At 42.4% G+C, this 24,727-nt stretch overlaps 1 protein-coding gene across 3 annotated transcripts in view; it reads right to left on the reverse strand.

Moving 5' to 3' along the window:
• LOC135522893 (rho GTPase-activating protein 28-like) overlaps positions 1-20,265 on the reverse strand; it is a 42,292-nt gene extending 22,027 nt beyond the window's left edge. Inside the window, exon 1 of one of the 3 annotated variants that reach the window (XM_064949572.1) lies at positions 20,054-20,265. In XM_064949572.1, the coding sequence (XP_064805644.1) occupies positions 20,054-20,166 (113 nt within the window). In that variant the 5' untranslated portion in view covers positions 20,167-20,265. Of the gene's footprint in view, positions 1-4,296; positions 4,569-19,847; positions 20,019-20,053 lie in introns of those variants that run through there. The other 2 variants (XM_064949574.1, XM_064949573.1) reach the window with 2 other exon arrangements.
• Positions 20,266-24,727: the final 4,462 nt, after the last annotated feature.

Here is a 24,727-nt window from a genome sequence, read left to right on the forward strand (position 1 = left end):
AGAAATGAATTGGGGGGGGCTGAGTCACCATTCCTAATAAAGAAGAAAACTACTTCAGGCACTCTACCGCAGTTTATATCTGTGAAACATCTTTCTGGAGAGAGTTCTCCCTTATTCCCTCCTAAACACTGCATCCACTCAGAGAATCAAAACAGCAGATTCTTTAGCTTCATGAAATAACGAAAGAAGCAAATGTTTCTAAACAAACTGTAAATAATAGCGAAGTGAAACCATGTAACTAAACATGAAACTGGACTGGATATAACGTCTGAACTTTGGAAAACAACGATAAATACATAAAACTTGCAGGGGGGGGGTAATAAACAGACAAGACAAGCATGAAACTATTCATTAGGAGAAACGCGAGTTGCGGCTGGAGCTGCTAGAAGCCGTGCATGTACACGAATGCACAGTGGGGTAAAATACTTACGTAGTACTTTAAAGTATTCTTAAGTCCTTTTTTTGGGGTTCTCTGTACTTTACTATTTACATTATTGACAACTTTCACTGCACTAAATTCCTGACATCAAAAAGTACTAGTTACATTTAGAATGTTCAGGCAGGACAGCAATCTGGTCGAATTCACACACACACCTATAACACTTTGTCATCTGGCAGACTCACTAAACACAAATACTGCATTTGTAAATTACGTCTGAGTGTTGGAATTTTATGTATAACATTTACTACAACTAAATACTTCTACTCAATTTTGACAAATGAGTACTTTTTCAACCACTGTACTTAAGCACATGTTAAAACCAGATACTTTGAGACTTTTACTCAAGTAGTATTTTACTGGGTAACCTTTGAGTAATTCTGTATTTAGGTACAGTGTCTTAACTTTTACTCAAGTATGACAATTGGGCACTTGTACCACCCCTGTGAATGAGGGTGCTTGTGCTCCACTTCACATGTATGAGCATGTTAGGCAGAGATGGGCAACCTTGATGGGAGTGGGGGGTGGGGTGGCACATAAAAATCACAACTCATCACGAGGGACCGCAGTGGCTCGCGGGTCTGTGTATCCATACCCACACATGCAGTCAGTGCCGGCCCTAGCCTATTGGGGGCATTAAGTAAAATTGTTGCGGGGGTCCCAACTTGCAAGTAAAACATTTTAGAAGTGGAGATATTTAGGGACAGGGCCCCTGTCTGATGCGGTCCGATGGAGTCGGATGTCGGGTCCGATGGACCAGGTCAATGCTGGGATAGGGGGTTCCTGGTCCAAAGAATTATAGGTTGGGAAAGGAACATGGCAGAGTACTGAGGGCAGTGTCATACACACCCTTCTCTCCCCCTCTACAGCTGGAGGAGGGACATGAATAGGAGTCAAGGGGAAGGTTAAATGAGTCTTCCCTAGGCATGTAAGGGATTTCCTACTATCTATTCAGCATGGAAACCATCCCAATTTCATTAAAATTCTGTTCAAATTAAATTTGCTGCACAATTGACAATTTTGTTTGCAAGCTCGCGTAGGGCCAAAAGCACATCAGTATTCAGGGAAAAAGGTATGCCTGCTTGTTTGTATTCAAATATTGATAAGTGTGTGTGTGTGTGTGTGTGCCAGGAAGCTGGCCCTGGCCACACTTAGGGGGGATGTTATTGATTAGAATGATGCATGCTGGGCGTGTGGAAGGCGCAGAACTTTGTTTTAATGGGTTTTTGTTCCCCTGGGTACCCCTCCACCCTCACACCCCTCATGTTATCACATGAGATTTCACAGAATAACATACAGGCCTACAATATGCCGTTCATTACAGGAAGAGTAGCTAGTATGATGGGCTGTAAAGGCAAAGAATAAGCTAAGAACACTTTGAGCTTATGACTATCCCTATTGCTATAGGTTTAGAAACGCAGGCCTCCTCATGCACATATCATGACAATTCAAATGAACACAACCTTTTTTTAGGAATCCATGTGTGCAGAATAAAACAACAATTCCATGTGTAAGGCTGGTTTGTTGACACAAAGAAATATGCTGTGCTTGTTGAAGAGCAGGTTTGGATGTGTGTGTGTGTGGGTGACAGCTGTTCAGCACAGAAGCATTTAGTTGGAGGATGTATACCATTCATTCCGGTACAAATATAACTTGAAAACAACTCTTCACCGTCTCTGAACAACAGCGACGTCACCTGCTATGATGCTGGCAACTGAGGGGGCATAGGTCAGGACCAGTATACACAAAACATCTTAAAAATCTTATGATCTTTAAAAAAATATATAAAAAAATGTATCCTAGATAAGATAATAATCTACTAGATAGTCTACTTTGAGACACTTTGTGAATACTGGCCCAGGATGTTTTTCCTAGAACAGAGTCGATAGTAGACACACTAAGACACCTCAGTTGATTCACAGAGTGGTTCATCTCCAGTCTCTAAAATATCAAGAAACATCTGGTTCAAACCAAAAATGAAAGAAGCCTTATTAGGTGAAATACAGAACAGTTAAGGTATGTATGACACAGACACACTTAGTTCTACCCAGCCATTTCCCCTCAGGTCATGTTAAGGAGGTTTATTCAAATAAATTCAAGTTGAAGAGTAAAGAGTTTTAAATGGAGAGATTCCTAACTCAGGTGCTGGTAGTGTAGGGACAGGGTAACACCATTCCAGTGACCCATTATGTCCGGTAGGATATACTACAGTCACTATGACTTCCTGTGATTCACTCGTACGGATACGGTACCCATACCACAGCGGATACATGCAGTATCCATACCACAGCGGATACATGCAGTACACATACCACAGCGGGTACATGCAGTAGTCATACCACAGCGGGTACATGCAGTAGTCATACCACAGCGGATACATGCGGTACACATACCACAGCGGGTACATGCGGTAGTCATACCACAACGGGTACATGCAGTAGTCATACCACAGCGGATACATGCGGTACACATACCACAGCGGGTACATGCAGTAGTCATACCACAGCGGGTACATGCGGTAGTCATACCACAGCGGATACATGCGGTACACATACCACAGCGGGTACATGCGGTAGTCATACCACAGCGGATACATGCGGTAGTCATACCACAGCGGGTACACGCGGTAGTCATACCACAGCGGGTACACGCGGTAGTCATACCACAGCGGGTACACGCGGTACCCACACCACAGCGGGTACACGCGGTACCCACACCACAGCGGGTACACGCGGTACCCATACCACAGCGGATACACGCGGTACCCATACCACAGCGGGTACACACAGTACCCATACCACAGCGGATACACACAGTACCCATACCACAGCGGGTACACACAGTACCCATACCACAGCGGGTACACACAGTACCCATACCACAGCGGGTACACGCAGTAGTCATACCACAGCGGATACACGCAGTACCCATACCACAGCGGGTACACACAGTACCCATACCACAGCGGGTACACGCAGTACCCATACCACAGCGGGTACACGCAGTACCCATACCACAGCGGGTACACGCAGTAGTCATACCACAGCGGATACACACAGTACCCATACCACAGCGGGTACACACAGTACCCATACCACAGCGGGTACACACAGTACCCATACCACAGCGGGTACACGCAGTAGTCATACCACAGCAGATACACACAGTAGTCATACCACAGCAGATACATACAGTAGTCATACCACAGCAGATACATACAGTAGTCATACCACAGCGGATACATGCGGTACCCATACCACAGCGGGTACATGCGGTACCCATACCACAGCGGATACATGCAGTACCCATACCACAGCGGATACATGCGGTAGTCATACCACAGCAGATACATACGGTAGTCATACCACAGCGAATACATACAGTAGTCATACCACAGCTAATACATACAGTAGTCATACCACAGCTTAGGAAACCTATAGAACCATCATTCCGTTCAAAAACCTTTCTCGTCCATCATGTGGGTACCGTTCCACTACAGTCAATTCAGATATAATGAATGTACTGCAATCCCTAAGTCTTCAGGTGTGCTTCTTGGTAGGATATCCTAAATAAATTGCTCTGAAATATCTTTGCCCCTCACAAAAATCAAAACATTCATACAAATAACTAAATGGACTTAGAAGTCATAATCCATGACCTCTGGCTGAAAGGTACTGAATGTTCTCAAAGGAAATATCTTAGTAAATACAATACGGATTCATTCACACCACCATCAATACAGACAGTCCATGTGTTAATGTTCCACTTCACAAGAATCAATCACTCACACACACACACACACACACACACACACACACACACACGAGATAACATTTCAGGAGGAAAAATCAGATTACCTTTCAGTTCCTCATCCAGCTCGAGAAGAGGGGAGCGAGTGAACTCTAGTGATCTAAAAGAGAGAGAGGTGCCTGTCTCGAGTATATAAACAAATCTGTTTGAAGCCAGGCAGGGAGAGAGAGACAGAGACAACTATCTCAGGATATCCTCCTACAGACAGAGCTTGGGTTCCACAAAGACTCATCTCTCCTCCCACCCACACACACACACACCTCCTCTCTCGCGCTCTCACTCCATCCCATTCCCACTCCGCGGGGAGGCACACAAGTTTCCAGTGTCCAGCTTTCTCCCCTCCTTCCCTCACTCCCAGTCTCTCTTCCACCCCTCCCCTTCTCCGCTCCCCCCCCTCCCCATCCCGACATATTTACTGCTTACAATTCCTCTTCTCTGCTTTAATCTTCGCCAAGCCTCAACTGCCTCTTTAAAGGTCATTACATGCCCACATCTCTGCACCTCTTTCACGCTCCCTCCTCTTTCTGACAGATCCAGTGGAGAAAGTCAGAAAGACAGTGAGGGAGAAAGAGTCAGAAAGACAGTGAGGGAGAGAGAGAGAGGACATGGCAGTTAACAGTGAGGGAGAAAGAGAGAGGACATGGCAGTTAACTTGTGGTACATTTAAGAAATGGCTCTATTAAGGGCAAACATAACCCATAATGAGTCTAATTAGGAATAGTACAAATACAGATCCCTCTTAAAATGTGACAAACCTGGAATACAAACAACTTCAAATAACTCTTGCTGTGCATCCCAGCTGTCCTGTTATAAGTGAAAATCTTACAAAAAGCTCTGCTCAAAACAATCATTTCAATTAAATATATTTTTATTGTTTTTAAATCAGATCATTACTGGAGCTCCAAAGTAATTCAAAATAAATCAAAGATAGAATATGAATATTTCGTTAAAATGACCCCCCTCCCCAAACATCATATGTAGGTCAATGGTGATGGAGAAACTGGAAACATGTGGAGCTGGCCTGTTCTTGATGGATAGAAAGCAGAGAGAGCCTGGAGTGGGTACGGAGGTCTGTAATCGGAGTAGAAAACCAAGAGCCCTCCAAATCATGACCTAATTCCTCCAAGAATGTCAACACCAGGGCCTGAGAGCCAAGGCCAGAGTCCAACAACAATACCACCGAAAAGCATAACCATTTACACGTGTTTCGACTCACTCACTGCAGCTTTAAACATGTCCGACCAAGACCACTCTCCTGAGCAGCCGGTGGCCCACTGCTGGAAAGTAAAGTATTGGAAGCGCGCCCTTCAAAACCTGCCAAAGCCACTTTGGCATCCCCTTCCTTCATAAGTGAATCAGCTAAAACCTTCTCCCAGATCTCCTACTGATTCAATTGGCCATACACTTTACGAAGCGATGAAATCAAAATCGTGCACGTGCCAAATTGCTGACTGTAGCGCATGTGTCTAAAACCTAAAGACTTTATCTTTCCAACTTTAAAACTGTGCAAATAACAACAACACATGTTGATCTTAAATCAGTGTGACGGTCGAAACTAAAACTCACTTTCCTTAATAAGCCCCTGGCTAGGGGCTGGAACATCTGGCTTTCCAAAAATACACTTGGGGGTCTGGTGCATATGGTCCAGACCTGGTCACAGCTAGCATTACATTCATTCTGGTTTGTAGGCTAAAGCCCAACCAACAACTGATCCAAAGTCAGTCCGCTATCAATCATTTCCTTGACCAGTCGTACTATGGGCCTGACCTCTGTCTCTTTCTTGAACAGTTTCTTCAGCGACATTAAAAGACAAAAATGGGACTTTCCCCTTCCTACACATCTGAGGGGGCTAGACGACTGATCGCCAGTTCATCATAACACCCCCTCATCACCAGACCCCCCCACCTGTCCTCATCAGCAAGCCCCCCCTGGTCTCATCAGCAAAAGCATACAAGAGGCCCCTGTTACAGGTTAGTGTAGAGCAGGAGCCAATTCCCCTCCTACCGGTCACACAGAGAGTCTGGTCTTGCGCCGCGGGTCAGGAGTCACTATTTAGTTTGCAGACCCTCTCAACACCCTCAGATCTAACTGGGTTCACTAAGGTCATTATGGCCTCAAAGAAAAGAGATACACACGCATACAGTGCCTTGCGAAAGTATTCGGCCCCCTTGAACTTTGCGACCTTTTGCCACATTTCAGGCTTCAAACAAAGATATAAAACTATTTTTTTTGAAGAATCAACAACAAGTGGGACACAATCATGAAGTGGAACGACATTTATTGGATATTTCAAACTTTTTTAACAAATCAAAAACTGAAAAATTGGACGCGCAAAATTATTCAGCCCCTTTACTTTCAGTGCAGCAAACTCTCTCCAGAAGTTCAGTGAGGATCTCTGAATGATCCAACGTTGACCTAAATGACTAATGATGATAAATACAATCCACCTGTGTGTAATCAAGTCTCTGTATAAATGCACCTGCACTGTGATAGTCTCAGAGGTCCGTTAAAAGCGCAGAGAGCATCATGAAGAACAAGGAACACACCAGGCAGGTCCGAGATACTGTTGTGAAGAAGTTTAAAGCCGGATTTGGATACAAAAAGATTTCCCAAGCTTTAAACATCCCAAGGAGCACTGTGCAAGCGATAATATTGAAATGGAAGGAGTATCAGACCACTGCAAATCTACCGAGACCTGGCCGTCCCTCTAAGCTTTCAGCTCATACAAGGAGAAGACTGATCAGAGATGCAGCCAAGAGACCCATGATCACTTTGGATGAACTGCAGAGATCTACAGCTGAGGTGGGAGACTCTGTCCATAGGACAACAATCAGTTGTATATTGCACAAATCTGGCCTTTATGGAAGTGGCAAGAAGAAAGCAATTTCTTAAAGATATCCATAAAATGTGTTGTTTAAAGTTTGCCACAAGCCACCTGGGAGACACACCAAACATGTGGAAGAAGGTGCTCTGGTCAGATGAAACCAAGATTGAACTTTTTGGCAACAATGCAAAATGTTATGTTTGGCGTAAAAGCAACACAGCTCATCACAATGAACACACCATCCCCACTGTCAAACATGGTGGTGGCAGTATCATGGTTTGGGCCTGCTTTTCTTCAGCAGGGACAGGGAAGATGGTTAAAATTGATGGGAAGATGGATGGAGCCAAATACAGGACCATTCTGGAAGAAAGCATGATGGAGTCTGCAAAAGACCTGAGACTGGGACGGAGATTTGTCTTCCAACAAGACAATGATCCAAAACATAAAGCAAAATCTACAATGGAATGGTTCAAAAATAAACATATCCAGGTGTTAGAATAGCCAAGTCAAAATCCAGACCTGAATCCAATCGAGAATCTGTGGAAAGAACTGAAAACTGCTGTTCACAAATGCTCTCCATCCAACCTCACTGAGCTCGAGCTGTTTTGTAAGGAGGAATGGGAAAAAATGTCAGTCTCTCGATGTGCAAAACTGATAGAGACATACCCCAAGCGACTTACAGTCTATGTATTTATCATCATTAGTCATTTAGGTCAACGTTGGATCATTCAGAGATCCTCACTGAACTTCTGGAGAGAGTTTGCTGCACTGAAAGTAAAGGGGCTGAATAATTTTGCACGCCCAATTTTTCAGTTTTTGATTTGTTAAAAAAGTTTGAAATATCCAATAAATGTCGTTCCACTTCATGATTGTGTCCCACTTGTTGTTGATTCTTCACAAAAAAAATACAGTTTTATATCTTTATGTTTGAAGCCTGAAATGTGGCAAAAGTTTGCAAAGTTCAAGGGGGCCGAATACTTTCGCAGGGCACTGTAAGTGAAGATTTATAATGCTATTTATGACTTTTGTTGACTCCACAACTTGGTGGGTAACTGTATGGCTTGCTTTTGTGGCTGAACACTGTTCTCAGATTATTGAATATTCTGCTTTTGCCATAAAGCTTTTTTGAAATCTGACACAGCGTTTGCATTAAGAACAAGTTTATCTTTAATTCTATGTAAAACATGTATCTTTCATCAAAGTTTATGATGAGTATTTCTGTTATTTGATGTGGCTCTCTGCAATTTCTCCGGATATTTTGGAGGCATTTTTGACACCTCGCTTTGGTTGGAAAATGGCTGAAAGATTTCTGTGACTAGTTGCTGACCTAACATAATGATGTGTTCTGCTTTTGCCGAAAAGCCTTTTTGAAATCGGACACTGGTTGGATTAACGAGAAGTGTATCTTTAAAATCGTGTAAAATACTTGAATGGTTGAGGAATTTTAATTATGAGATTTCTGTTTTGAATTTGGCGCCCTGCAATTTCACTGGCTAGCGTCCCGAACGATCCCAGAGAGGTTAAAGAGTAAAATCTTGGTTCCATCAGATCAGAGAATCTTGTTTCTCTTGGTCTGAGAGTCCTTTAGGTGCCTTTTTGGCAAACTCCAAGCGGGCTGTCATGTGCTTTTTACTGAGGAGTGGATTCCGTCAAGCCAATCTACCATAGGCCTGATTGGTGGAGTGCTGCAGAGGTGGTTATCCTTCTGGAAGGTTCTAATCTCCACACAGAAACTATGGAGCTCTTTCAGAGTGACCATTGTGTTCTTGGTCACCTCCCTAACCAAGGCCCTTCTCCCTCGATTGCTCAGTTTGGCCGTGCGGCCAGCTCAAGGAAGAGTCCTGGTGGTACCAAACTTCTTCCATTTTAAGAATGATGGAGGCCACTGTGTTCTTGGAACTTCAATGCTGCAGAAATGTTTTGGTACCCTTCCCCAGATCTGTGCCTCAACACAATCCTGTCTCGGCGCTCTACGGACAGTTCCTTCGACCTCATAGCTTGGTTTTTATCAACTGTGGGACCTTCTATAGACAGGTATATGCTTTTCCAAATCCTGTCCAATCAATTTGAATTTTCCACAGGTGGACTCCAAGTTGTAAAAACATCAGGATGTACCTGAGCTCCATTTGAGTCTCATAGCAGAGGATCTGAATACTTATGTAAATAAAGGTGTTATTGTTTTTTAATAAAGTGGAAAAAAAAAAGCTATCTTTTGTGGTAATGTGTCTAGATTGAGGAAAATGTTGTATTTCATTAATTTTAGAATAAGGCTGTAATGTAACAAAATGTGGAAAAGGGGAAGGGTTTTGAATATTTTCAGAATACACTGTAAATGGGGGGGGGGGGGGGTTCTAATGTTGACCTAAATATATGGTTTGGTTGTTTATATGATTATGGCAAATTTCAACAACTTCACATACTTATTTTCATTCACCATTTCTTTTTTTTGTTTGTCAACAGGTCAGGAGTTTACAGTCCAATAACATTCATATAATAGTACATCTCTAGTCTAGATAGATATACAAAACATGTCTAGTTGCTCTTTGGCCATTTGGTAATGATGGCGTACCAGGCTCCTGCTATCTTTTAAAAGGCCAAACAGGATGTAACTGCTGCAGTTAAGAGTAGCCTGTTTCTCACAATGGACCTTCATTCCATGAACAATAACACACGCACTGCTTTCCCTTCCAAATAACTGACATCAGCTTGTGATGTTACAGGCTGTTTGTAATGTAACTACCAGGTTTGAAAATGCAGTTAAAGGTACTTTGTTGAAGAAGGATGAGTGGCCATTTTACAGTATTATTGGCGGCCATTTTCAATTTGTACTGCAGATTTGACAGTGACGTAATGCTAGGCTAATCAACAAAACAGATGGTGTGGGGGGGGGAACGTGACTTCATGCCACACACACTACATGAGCTATTTTGGCTGCGGGAGTCTAAAACACGAGTTCTGGACAAAGTGGAGACAACACAAGATGGTATTCCATTGAATTTCCATAGATGGACATTAGTCATGGGCAGCGATGTTAGTCAACATATGATGACACTTTGTTATGTCATGACCAGCATGTGACCACTGACCAGGGCCTATCATCCTTTTATCAAGGAACTGGACCAAAACATCCCCATACAACTCATCAATCGTTACTGATGTTTTGGGTCGTATCCCACTCTTCATACAAACCCCCATCCCTCCACTAATGCCACTCAAGCAACCTATACATTCCCAATCAAGTGTATTAGTCAGTGAGGCAGCCATTACATCCTTGTTTTTATTGATCTGTAGTTGGAGGATGTAGCCTGCTGTTGTTAATGCCCCTGCTTTTTACCAGACCTGTACTAAAAAGGGCGCTCTGTGCTCACAGCCCCTCTTTTTAGTGTGTTGCGTGTGTGTATGTACAGTGCCTCAAGGGGGCCGAATACTTTCGCAAGGCACTGTACCTTTACTGATCTTTGTCGGAATGGACTCCCACAAGAAATGTTTGTTTTGTTCGATTACGTCCATATTTATCTCCAAATACCTCCGTTTTGTGCGGGAGCACAAAATCCAGACGAAAAGTCAAGAGTTCCATTACAGTTTGTAGAAACATGTCAAACGATGTTTACAATCAATCCTTAGGGTGTTTTTATAATAAATCTTCAATAACATTCCAACCGGATAATAGCGTATTCATTACAGAAGAAAAAGAAGGAACAGCGCCCGCGAGACCGCGCAGTAAACAACTGATTGGCCTAGGCCTAGGCCACTTGTTGAAACAGCTCTTATTTGACACCCTTCCACAAGAGAAGCCTCAAACAACTTTCTAAAGACTGTTGACATCTGCTGGAAGCTTTGGGAAGTGCAATCTGGCCCCATTGACACAGCATATTGGATAGGCAATCACTTAAATGAAACTACAAACCTCAGATTTCCCACTTCCTGGTTGGATTTGTCTCGGGTTTTCGCCTGCCATATGAGTTCTATTATACTCACAGACATCATTCAAACAGTTTTAGAAACTTCAGAGTGTTTTCTATCCAATACTACTAATAATATGCATCTGGGACAGAGTAGCAGGCAGTTAACTCTGGGCACCTTATTCATCCAAGCTACTCAATACTGCCCCCGTCACCAAGAAGTTAGACGTGACGCTTGGCATTCAGGTTATAGGAAACCTGGCACCATCCTACAGTGAAGCATGGTGGTGGCAGCATCATGCTGTGGGGGTGTTTTTCTCAGCAGCAGGGACTGGGAAACTAGTCAGGGTTGAGGGAAATATGAACCGAGCAAAGTAAAGAAAGATCCCTGATGAAAACCTGCTCCAGGGCCTCAGACTGGGGTGAAGGTTCACCTTCCAACAGGACAACGACCCTAAGCACACAGCCAAGACAATGCAGGAGTGGCTTCGGGACAAGTCTCTGAATATCCTTGAGTGGCCCAGCCAGAGCCCAGACTTGAACCTGATCCAACATCTCATGAGAGACCTGAAAATAGCTGCGCAACGACGCTCCCCATCCAAACTGACTAAGCATTTATTAGCGTAAGGCTGTAACGTAACAAAATACGTGGAAAAAGTCAAGGGGTCTGAATACTTTCTGAATGCACTGTAAATGTGACAACATTAAAGGAAAGGTTCACCCATTTCGTAATGTTATATTGTTTTTGTGCATCTCTGAGTGATGTATCGATGCCCTGGGTCATTTGATGTTTTATTGGCGTTTAAGCAGGCAGACATCCAGCCAGTATGATATAGCAATGTGATATAGTCTCCCTCACTACACTGGAAGTTTCTATCAAGTTAGGCACATGAGTTCTTTAAACCGAGCCAAGTGCATTCAGTAGAACTAAAAACAGACTTTAGAAATAGTTCACATAATATAGAAATTAAATCTAACATCTAGCCAACAGGCTCAAAAAGAACAGGTTATATATATACCCTGGAATGACATTTGGGGTATTTTAGGGTGACAACATTCCTAGTTTTAAAAGATCTGCTGTTTGCTGGGGCACAGGTGACCATCTGTAGCCCAAACAGGTGACCATCTGTAGCCCAAACAGATTCAGAACATCAAATGATGCTTGTGAGGCCCCATTGTAGTCTCTGTTATATAAATACACATCCACAGCCTTTAAAAGCCTTTCAACCATGAGAGTTGCCTAGTGTTTTTGTCAGGCTTGCATGTCCAACTCCATCTCAGTGTGGACTACACAACATAACTGACTACTGTGTGAGTGTGTGAAAGAGAGAGAAGAGAGTGTATGTCAACTCCATAGTGATCATTTCCCTTTCAAATGCACACCGCCTCCTGCCGTGCTATACAAGGCGATTATTGTAGGAAGAGGCAGTGCAACGAGGACGAAATTGACACACAATACTGTCAATACACTCATTTCAGATGTGTCTTTTTTTCTACTTTAGAGAGATAATCGTGTTCATTTGATATTATCCACAGAATTATTCTGGCCGAAAGATCATCTTTACATTGTTATAGTTGTCAGGTGCAATGTTATGACTTCAGAGGCTGTTTCCAGCCAAAGGTCAGCACTACAGTAACAACCAACATCTCTCCATGAAAAATGGATCGAAGTACAAAGTAGTCATTAGTCTCACAAATCACAGTCTTCTTATTGTCATTTTTTATTTTTAAATAAGACGTTCCAGTAATCCTGTCACATCAGACAGTTAACTCAAATTGCAGTAAAATCAAAATGACTTTCCTGACAACAAAGTTCTGAATACAGACATGGGAGGATTGCGTAATTGATCATTCACGTGCAGCATAGAATGGTAAAACAATAAATCCTCCACAGCAAATAAACCATTCTTCAGCTGATAAAGCAGCCGCTCACCCTTAACGGTTTACAATAGAGTTGCTGTCAAGTGTCCAACCTCTTCCCCTTTATCAGGACAGAACAGCTTTTATAATAACTGTGTGTGTGTGTGTGTAACAGTGTTGCTTCCGTCGCTCTCCTTGCCCCAACCTGGGCTCAAACCAGAGACCCTCTGAACACATCAACAATCCCACAAAGCATCATTAACTATCGCTCCACAAGCCGCTTGTCCTTGCAGAGCAAGGGAAACAACTACTTCAAGGTTTCAGAGCGAGTGATGCCACCACTAACTAGTTAGCCATTTCACACCAGTTACAGGTGTGCAGGGCGGCAGGTAGCCTAGTGGTTAGAGTGTTGGGCCAGTAACCGAAAGGTTGCTGGATCGAATCCCGGAGCTGACAAGGTAAAAATCTGTTGTTCTGCTTCTGAACAAGACAGTTAGCCTACTGGGGAACAGTGGGTTGTCATTGTAAATAAGATTGTTTTTCTTAACTGTCTTGCCTAGTTATATAAAGGTTACATAAAAAATAAAAAACATTGTTTACTTGTGTATAGTGGCAGCCCCTCTCTCCGTGTTCCAAGCCCTTCAGGTATAGAAACACAGCAGAGTAGATCAGTCTTCCTCCAGTCCAGTCATAATCCACTCAGGTATAACATTACAGCCATTATATAGGTGTAGATCAGCTCCTCTCTCCAACCCCAAGCCCCTCAGGTATGGAGAGCAACATTAAAGTAGATCAGCTGTTCTGGATGGCTTGGTTCTCTACCTCTGGAAGATGATGAATGCCTAAACGTCAGTCAGCAGGTACAGCATCCATCTCTCACTCAGTCCTACCTGAGAGCGGAGGAGTGGAATGTGGACAGGCAGCATTGCCAAAAATGCCAGACCGGGCAGTCACTCGCTCGTTTGTCTCAGTCATCGTCCTATTTATTGCTAACCTATCACATTTTATCACTGGGTCGTGCCATATGAATAACTTTGACTGCACCCCTTTTGATTTGAACGAAACCTTTACATACATGTTTGCCCATGTATGTAGTCAGAAAGTTATTGAATTCATATGGAATGATCCCACTGCACATTCAGGTGTTTTATTTAAAAAGGATTTACGGCAGGTATTTCAGTCCCAACATCTTCACCGTAGGAAGGGGGTTTCAATTCCACTATGTCAACACTGAGTCAACGTGGGAAGTACTTGAGTAGTGTGCTTCGTTTCGGTCACATCTTAAGTGGTAAAGTTCAAATTCACTACATTTTCAGTGACCACGCACGTACACTTAAAATTCAGTTCACCTAACCTGCTGAGCGGACAAAACATTAGGAACACCTGCCCTTTCCATGACAAACTGACCAGGTGAAAGCTATGATCCCTTATTGATGTCACTTGTTAAATCCACTTCCAAAATCAGTTTAGCTGAAGGGGAGGAGACAGGTTATAGAGAAAAACCTCATTCTCGTTTCTAATAATCCCCATTATGAACTACCGACCTTTTCTTCCATTGTGGTTTCCTTGTAACCTGTCAGGTTATGAGTGCCTTTAGGGGACATGTTCACTCACTAGGTAATAAAAGTACTGAGCTGTATGACGTCAGAAATAAAATGGGCACACTTATCTAACCCGTCAATCAAGTATCTCCCTTACCACAAAATAACAGACTGCATTGCTTCATAGTAATATTTCCATTTCAACAAGGCATGCATTTCCCATGCATTTCCCTTCACTGGTGCATGTCAAAAGTTGTAAAGTGGCTGTTCCACTGATGTCAGAAGGTGAATTCACCAATTTGTAAGTCGCTCTGGATAAGAGCGTCTGCTAAATGACTTAAATGTAAATGTAAAAGGTGATAAAAATGTGTCAATAGAAAAATTAAATTTTTGAAACTCTCAAATGGGTTTCGCTGGTCCATTTAGTCAGGCAGAAGAACAACTTCCTCAGGCTGGTCACTGTGTAGTTCCTCGTCACGTTGCCCAAATACAAAACATGCTGTAAAAACGCCACAGTGAAATGGGAAGTGATTTATAGAAAAGCTACCATCCACAACAGACTTCTCCTGTGACATCATCACACTTCACAAGTGAAGTCACTGAACGCAGATATGGTAAATTCCATGAGAAAAAAAAGACCCAAGAGTTTTTGGAAAACGTGGTCGCTTCAAAAAAAAAAGAGATTTTACCGTAATTCTGTTAGCAAAATACACATCTGCACAGTACTTCCAGCAATTGTGTTTTTGTGAAATGTTCAGTGTAAATTGTTTAAAGTAATCCTTGTCCATAGAGTTTGATAATCAATGGTTTTTGTTTGGCATTCATTTTAAAGCGAAAAATCGGAGTCTCCGTTATCAACTGTTCTAGTTGTATTTTATCCAGGCCACTAAAGCCTGTGCTTTTGGGAGTGGGTTAATTTATTTTAATGAGAGCTCAGCTTTCTTTATTAATTAGCCCACTTTAGTAATCATTTGACCCATAATTTCAAATTAATCTCCCAATCTAGAGGGCACAGCTGGTCACACCACCACGACTAGGCTACCCTGGGGCGGCAGGGTAGCCTAGTGGTTAGGGCGTTGGACTAGTAACCGGAAGGTTGCAAGTTTAAACCCCCAAGCTGACAAGGTACAAATCTGTCGTTCTGCCCCTGAACAAGGTAGTTATTAACCCACTGTTCCTAGGCCGTCATTTAAAATAAGAATTTTTGTCTTTTGTGTTCTGACTTGCCTAGTGGTGTGACCATAAAGGTAAATAAAAATCATGGAATTGCCAACAACCAAAAATCCTACATGTAACTAGTCATCCATTCCAAACAGTCAAACCAACAACAGTCACCCATAAATAGCCACCCATAAACAGTCACCCAATATCGATGTTTATAGATTTCAGTCGTGTTTGTTCCAAAACATCTCCGTTAGCCTAACAGCACAGTCTGCAACCATACCAATAACCCTAATTACCACAGCAGCGGTTGCAAGACAGTAAAGAGCCCGTCTTTCACCAGCTACAATAGGCACAGTCATGGGGAGACACCCGTGTGCCAAGGGTTACCATTGTGTGTCTGACAACTCAATGGAGGGTAAGCTTTGAAAATAATCCTGCCAGTGACCCAAATGCACAAACCCACGTGCCGGTCGCGTAACGAAAAGGTGCACACACGCCAAAACACAGAGTGCAGGATTGTGCGTACACACACACACACACACACACACACACAGCTCTAGCCTGTGGGAGGGAATGATGTCACCAGGGAATGAGAGACACATGATCCCAGTGTACAGCAACGCTCTCGGTGTGGTGAAGGTGGATCCTCTCTGTGTCCATCTGATTTCTCTGTGCCACTTTTCTGTTTTTTATCATCAGTCGTGGTGGTGTGACCAGCTGTGCCCTCTAGATTGGGAGATTCATTTGAAATTATGGGTCAAATGATTACTAAAGTGGGCTAATTAATAAAGAAAGCTGAGCTCTCATTAAAATAAATTAACCCACTCCCAAAAGCACAGGCTTTAGCGGGCTGGATAAAATACTAGAACAGTTTAAACTGCTGAAGCAGCAAGTGTGTTCTTAAAATGTCAATGAATTGTCCTGATGTTGTCACCAATTAATCTGGCAAACCTGATTCCAGAGAGAATTCTGTTCTCAGACAAACCTTCAGTCCTTCCTTAAAGTTATTGCTCAGATCTTCAGATGACTTTTTTCAGCAGTGGAGGCCAAGTTAGCGTGTTTTACATTTTGCGGTTTTAAAGCTAATTTTCTGCAATTCTACACATTGGTTTATGCTATACTCGTATGTTATCTGAGTGACTCTAACATAACAAATGTACAACAACATAATTAAGGATGCACAAATGTAACCGCTCAAATTCTCTTTTTTATGTTTTTTTTACCCCTTTTTCGTGGTATCCAATTGTTTAGTAGCTACTATCTTGTCTCATCGCTACAACTCCCGTACGGGCTCAGGAGAGATGAAGGTTGAAAGTCATGCGTTCTCCGATACACAACCCAAACAGCCGCACTGCTTCTTAACACAGTGCACATCCAACCCAGAAGCCAGCCGCACCAATGTGCTGGAGGAAACACCATGTACCTGGCAACCTTGGTTAACGCGCACTGCACCTGTCCCGCCACAGGAGTCGCTGGTGCGCGATGAGACAAGGACATCCCTACTGACCAAGCCACTAGTCCAATTGTGCGTCGCCCCACGGACCTCCCGGTCACTGCCAGTTACGACAGAGCCTGGGCGTGAACCCAGCTCTGATGGCACAGCTGGCACTGCAGTACAGCGCCCTGAACCACTGCGCCACCCGGGAGACAGTAACCACTCTAATTAATAGACAAAGAAGGATGCAAGGACTGACCATCCATGATTTTGAAATGTGAGGCTGTTTGTTTACATGAACTTTGTTTACAAACATCGGAGTAAAACAAGCTCATATTTTGGATGAGTGGTAATAATGTCAGTCTGAGCAGTGAAAGTACTGGAACGTACATCATAAGGGCCATTACTATAAGTGATGTTGCCTACTGTATGTTCAGATACCCTTTTATAAAACAGCAGAGGGAGAGAACCAACCCGTTCTTCATGCTTATCTAACCTTGTATTGGTAGTCAAAGCATCATTCCATGTGAAAACATGTGGCCCGTTTTGTCTTCACACATTACTGACATCAGATTATTAAATCGACCCAAAATATTCTTACAATTTTCACCACAGAAACATTTGATCATCTTTCACACTAAAAAAAAATATTTCAACGTAAATTAATTCAAGAGCAATACTGAGAAGCCATAATATCCCAAGGGTAAACAACTTTTTGGCATGCCACACAAAAAGAGGCTAGCTCCCCTGTCGGTGCCTGACCCCGGGTAGCTCGTGGCTGACATCACCAATGACACGCACAAGTACACACACGGGACAAGTAGCCACACAGAGGCTAGCTCCCCTGTTGGTGCCTGACCCTGGGTAGCTCGTGGCTGACATCACCAATGACACGCACAAGTACACACACGGGACAAGTAGCCACACAGAGCGTCTGGGCAAACTGGCCACAACTGGGCATGCTGGGAGGACAGCTGTTCTGAGGCTGTTCAGGTGGGGCAACACAGTGGAACATAAGGTCAGTACAGACCATAGTCCGTGTTGTACCTACTACAGTACAAGTCAACAGCTCTCTCACAGATCATTGGAAAGAGAGTGAATTGTTAAGAAAGTGTTCTGTTATTTGAACATCTAGTCAATGGCGTGTGAGTTAATTTCTTACTCAAGAACAGATTTAGATATACATAAGTCTTTAAAAATAATTGTAAGGATATTTTATCTATATTATTTTAGCCTAACATTTCTATAGGTCTCATGTAGTATACATTTCCCTTAATGTAATGAATTAATGGTTAGAATGGAGGAAAGAGGCTGTGAAATGTTGTGTGGAGTCTAAATTTACAGCACAGTGGTTTACTTCCCAAGAACCATAACAAACAGGGGACTCCATCAATAAACATTCCAGTTCAATGCCAGATGAGTGTAGCCCTGCAAACCTTACACACACACACACACACACACACACACACACACACACACACACACACAGCTAGGTGAAGTGACCTGGAAGTTCAATCAGTCTGCAGTCGTATTCACTCGGCACAAAACAGAGGAAAACAGACTTAAACAAGGCCTACCGGAACTTGTCTAATAACAAACACACATTTTTGTTTTCTGTTGCAAAATGTTTTGCTACGGTGTGCCCTAATGAATACGACTCCGCAATCCTAGATGATTGGCTTGTTAAATCCTTCACTGGAGACATGGTGAAACCTGAACAATTTCTTATTCCTTTTGTTTGTGTGTCTATATATAAAAAAAAATAGCTATTTATAATTACACATAATGACAGTTATGTTCAATGGCCGTACCCAGACATAATCAGCTATATAAATGTCCCCTTGTGCTCTGTGCAGTGCCTGCCAAGTGACTGCTTGCAAATTTAGAGTTTTGTTTGACTCACCTGAAAGTCAACCCAGCCAAAGTGAGCTATACCTCTCCATCTGAACAATAGGAAAGTTCATTTGAATGTCCCGGGTGGGCAGAATTTATACATTTTAGATCCTTCCATTGGTCCTTAAGTGAACTCTCCACCCACCGGGGGCACTGGGCCATAAAAAACCAACTCGCCCATTACTAATAGGTCATTAACCAATCACATTCAGCAAATCACCTGCAGAGGGAGTTTCCTTTGAATCCATTTTCCCATTCACCATGTTTGTGGTGGTCATAAACTGGATCATACCGTCAAAAGTAGCTGAGCGCCCACTCTGAAAATGTAAGGTACTTGTAGAGTATATTGTTAAAAACAATGTCTAAAAATAAACAACATTAAAAATGGGGTACTTCATGTTAATATTTATGTTGAATAAATTAATTAATCTTATCACTGACACCAATGTCTCATGTACAGTTAATGAATCATATTTCTTTTTACATGAGGCATGTAGGCTTATAGGTCTTAAAAGGGGATTAAAATGGCCACTTTCATCATGATTTTCTTAAATGGTTTGTGACTCAAATGAAAGAAACAACATATCAAACATGCTTCCTACCAAGTTTGATTCTATGAGAGAATTGCCAGAACAATCTGAGATACCCAAAGAATGTTTTCAGGCTTTCCTGATGTAGAAATGCTCAAATCCTGATCTCGTGACCCATCAGAAGCTATAATGTAAAACTGACGTCAGATCAGTGCCAGCAGGCAACATCATCTTGCAAATGTGCAGTTAATGCATCCAATAGGCTAAGAACGTATTTTCAAAGGCACATCTTTGTTTGATAGGCTACACTTGAAAATCACTTCAAGTCTTAAGCGTGTCACATATCGTATGTGGTGCTCTGCAGAAACCAACAAGACACTTCAGCAGAAACCAACGCAATAATTCCATAAACATCTTCAAAGCTTTTTGTATAGAGCAAGGCTACTCACCATCACCGCCAGTAGCGAGGCAGTAAACTTCTGACAGCAGAGACTATAATTTAAAGTCCCAATTTCCCACGCTCTCGCTCTCAACGCGCTTTACCCAGTCATATTTGTTTGAACGTTATATCAATGGATACACAATAACAAACTAGTTAAACAGGTAATTTTGTTCATTTATCTTGCAGCTTTTCCATCAGTAAAGTGCCAGTTACCTGCAAGGAGGGTGTCTTGGAGGCGCATAGCCCTCATCCACCAAATGTATCCTGGACTGTGCGTATGAATGGTATGCTGTTAAAATTACACTGCACGAGTCTTTCATTTCCATCGCTCACCGCCAAAATATCATACCAAAATAAGCGCCGAGCTACTGTTAACCAGCGGGGTTGAGTGTTGCCTACTTTGCATTGGCACACCCTGCGCTACTCTTGTCAGAAAATGAATGAAGCAATCGACCGCTCCTACTCTCATGCCTGCTCGCGGTGCAACCCGACACCACCGCTCGAGAGGACGACCCAGTGGAAGTCGGCCTTATTTGCATAAAACATCTCACTTCCATATGTAAATGAAATAGGCCTTTGGGCAAATGTCAACATTATTAAACGTGTTTATTTTATCTCGTTCTTCAGCCTTGTATTGTTCTAAACCAAATAGCTAAATAAAATAATTCACTGAGTGACACAGTGTGAATGGTCAGTGGTGATTTTGTATGCCCCCTTGTCTCAAACTTACCCATCTTCATTATGTTTGTATGTGTATAGTTGCTTTGTTGACATTCAGTCAGTTGAGAGATTATAGAAACTGACCACCAGAGGAATATTCATTAGTCAGATTCCCTTGCAAAGCGTTTCCTCTGTTTGCCAAACGGTTTGCAATCGAAACCATTTACTCCAAATGGAAAATGTTTTACAACAAAAAAAATAGTTTCTATTGAAAAAATTAATGTAGCAAGGTCCCTCCCAGTTTGTTTCTGTTTGCTTCAGTTCGGTTCCTCAAGTAAATGGCAAACAAAACATTTAGCAATGGAATTTGACAAATGAATTCACCCCAATCACTGTCATTGTGCTGCTAGAGCTCAGGTAATGGAAAGTCTCTACCATCCCATACAAGTAGAATAAGGGGTGGTGACGTTCTCACTCAAGTTACCTGATAGGTAGTAACCTTTGTGTCAATGGTACTGACCAACAGTGACATCTAGAGCCCTGTGTTTTGTGCAATAATGTGACATGCTTGGATTTTGAACCTTTATTCAGAGATGTTCATCAAACTGTCCCCTTTTCTTTTTCAGTCAGATGGTTCAGCACCGTCCTCAGACAATTGCTTTCATTTTTGGTGTAATTCTCATTTCTGTATGAGGTTTAAAATACAGAATAAAATCTTGCTTTGTCACATGATTGCACAAAACACAGGGCATAGCCTATAATCTATCCAATGGTGTCATAATGAGAGGTCCATGTGGGGTGGTTCCCCTCATTCAGCACACTGATCTGATAGGTGGTGACCAACAGTGAATTCATACAGTATAACTCATATAACCTGGTCAATTTTAAATGTACAGACCTCAACAATGGGGAGACAGCCCTAATGAACTAAATGTGTCTCTACCAAATGAAGTAGTCATTTCTTATGAACTAACCTGGGCCATTTGTTGTAACAATGTAAAAAGTTATAATTGAATAGTCTCTGAATCTTCTCAGCACATTGTGTGTATTTTTCATCCCAACTGAGTAATGCTGGCGTTTTGCCATGTTCTGAATAGAAATGAAAGGGTTAACAGGCGTCTTGTGCTTTGGCATTTCTGTTGTGAGGGAGAGAGTCTCCACGCTCGCTACATAGTGCTTTGGCATTTCATGTGAGGGAGAGAGTCTCCACGCTCGTTACGTAGTGCTTTGGCATTTCATGTGAGGGAGAGAGTCTCCACGCTCGCTACATAGTGCTTTGGCATTTCTGTTGTGAGGGAGAGAGTCTCCACGCTCGCTACACAGTGCTTTGGCATTTCTGTTGTGAGGAAGAGAGTCTCCACGCTCGCTACGTAGTGCTTTGGCATTTCTGTTGTGAGGGAGAGTCTCCACGCTCGCTACAGAGTGCTTTGGCATTTCATGTGAGGGAGAGAGTCTCCACGCTCGTTACATAGTGCTTTGGTATTTCTGTTGTGAGGGAGAGAGTCTCCACGCTCGCTACATAGTGCTTTGGCATTTCATGTGAGGGAGAGAGTCTCCACGCTCGTTACATAGTGCTTTGGCATTTCTGTTGTGAGGGAGAGAGTCTCCACGCTCGCTACATAGTAAAGGGGTTAGATTTAAACAAGTGTTTTTATCCCTTTGGTACTATTTTCACACGTAGGTGGTAAAACTTCACAACTCTTAGTACAAAAACAGATCATCAAAAGACTATTTTTTTTTTACTTTAAGAGCATTTTCAATTGATAAGTCCAACACACAAAATCACTCAGTAATGTTTTCACCAAACCTAATCAGTGTTTCATCTAGAAATACCTTTCATATAAAGTAATTGCCTTTCACAATGAAAATGCTCACAATATTTTTCATATGATTCTCTTATCATTAAAACTAAAATATCATAATTTTTGGGACAAATCATTCGCTCAATGCTAAACCTCTTTTAGATGTAATAATGTGTCTATTGAGCAAGTTGAGGAGACTGCTGGGTGTATCCCTAGATAGCAAGCATTTATGGTCAGAACATAGAGGCTCAATGGTTGCAAAATGAGAAGAGGTCTGTCCATAATAGGGCGTTGCTCTGCCTTCTTGACATGTCAGTCGAGCAGACCGGTCCTCGATCCTAGTGATGGTGCTTGATTTTGCTGTGAACCATCACACGGATATCTTTGTTGATGAAGCGGGCTTCAACATGGCCAAAACTCTGCGCCATGGGTGAACCTCATCGGCTAACGGGCGACCATCCAAGTGCCTGGAAACCGTGAGGGAAACATCTCCATGTGCACAGCTATCACTGAAGATGGTGTGGTAGGACTTAGGTCATTACTTGGATCCTACAACATTGCACACTTTCTCAGGGAAATTGAGCAGGCCTGTCAAGGTGAAGGGGTCACCTATGTCATTGTGTGGGACAATGTCAGGTTCCACCATGCACAGGTGGTTCAGGCATGGTTTCGGGCCCATCCCCGATTCGTGACCCTATACCTGCCCCCATACTCTCCTTTCCTTAACCCTATTGAGGAGATTTTACAGCTCGGAGGTGGGAGGTGTACGAGCGCCGTCCCGTCCCCATGAGCGTGCCACCCTCCTGGGCATGGATGGGCATGCGAGGTCATCAATGCAAACCAATGTCAAGCTTGGATTCGCGCTGCCAAAGGTTTTTCGCGCAGTGCATGAACAATGAGGACATTCACTAGGATGTGGATGAGAATTTATGGTCAAATGCTCAAGACAGGCTTGTTTTATTTTCATGAATTTCATTTCTTAAATTGAATTTCTTACATTTAATTACAGACAGTACACCTATGTTGTGATTAAATCTGAAAAATAACATTTTATTTGCATATATGCTTGCAGAGTGTCACACCCTGACCATAGTTTGCTTTGTATGTTTATATGTTTTGTTTGGTCAGGGTGTGATCTGAGTGGGCATTCTATGTTGTGTGTCTAGTTTGTCTGTTTCTGTGTTTGGCCTGATATGGTTCTCAATCAGAGGCAGGTGTTAGTCATTGTTTCTGATTGGGAAACATATTTAGGTAGCCTGTTTGGTGTTGGGTTTTGTTGGGTGATTGTCCTTTTGTCCTTAGGTCTGTCGTGTGTTAGTTTGCACCAGTATTAGGCTGTTTCGGTTTTCGTTACGTTTATTGTTTTTTGTATTGATTCGTGTTACTTCAGTTTTATTAAACATGGATGCAATAGACACGCCCGCATGTTGGTCCGACTCTCTTTCACTTACAGAAAACGTGACACAGAGGATGTCTTCATTGAGCACACCTTTGATTACACATTGGAAAGATAGTGGAAATTATAGATTTGTTGGGTAAGTCTATTGCCTAATGGGATAACTGTAATTTATAGAACTGTACTTATAAGGGCGATTTGAAACGCGTATGTTGCATTGTTTAAAAACATCATTATGTTGTGTTTTGGTGAACCAATGTTCTCATTACATTTCACAATAGATGTATATTTTGAATCAATGGTTGTTTGATGAGAGATGTTTACAATCCAAATGAACGCACAATTACAGGTTTTAAATTAAATACTGACTGCATTACAAGTGTGACCAGTTTGGAGTTTTGTACAATTATTATTTTTTTAAATGTACCACATCATTATGAAAACAGTACCAAAGTGATTTAAAAAAAAAAACTAACAAACACATCTCCTGTAGCCTGGTGACTTACATAACTGAGGCACTATGCAGGGGAACTCAGGGAAGTGGAGGACTATCGCAGTGAGGCACGTTGGTTGATTAACTCATTTCCTCATTCACCTAAGAGCCCTCATCTTTGCTTCCCTCTGAAGAGATTCAATGTAGCCTATGAATGTGCTATTTGCAGGAGTAGGATCATTAATGTTTATAGTGTCATTGGAATGCATGTAAAAACTGGAAGTTACAGTGTCTCGAGAGTCAGTGTTGTACAAAGGAATCCTACTAATCATTTTTGCAATACCTTCAATGACACTGTAGATTGAGATACATTGTAATTGTCAGCCACCCGAGCCTCCACAACAACCCTTATAATCCATGTTGAAATCTTAATGTGAACTGTGGACAGATCCCATTTAGGTGGATAGATAGCCCTCCTATCTGACAATCTGAGGATTTGGCAGGACTCCCAGTTGATGTTACTGGAAAATAAGTAATCTTGGTTGGTGTGTTTCTGAGCTCCCATCATATTTCCTAAGACATTGTTCTCTTCATCC

This window comes from Oncorhynchus masou, chromosome 30, assembly GCF_036934945.1.
Source record: "Oncorhynchus masou masou isolate Uvic2021 chromosome 30, UVic_Omas_1.1, whole genome shotgun sequence".
In the NCBI taxonomy this organism is placed as follows: domain Eukaryota; kingdom Metazoa; phylum Chordata; class Actinopteri; order Salmoniformes; family Salmonidae; genus Oncorhynchus; species Oncorhynchus masou.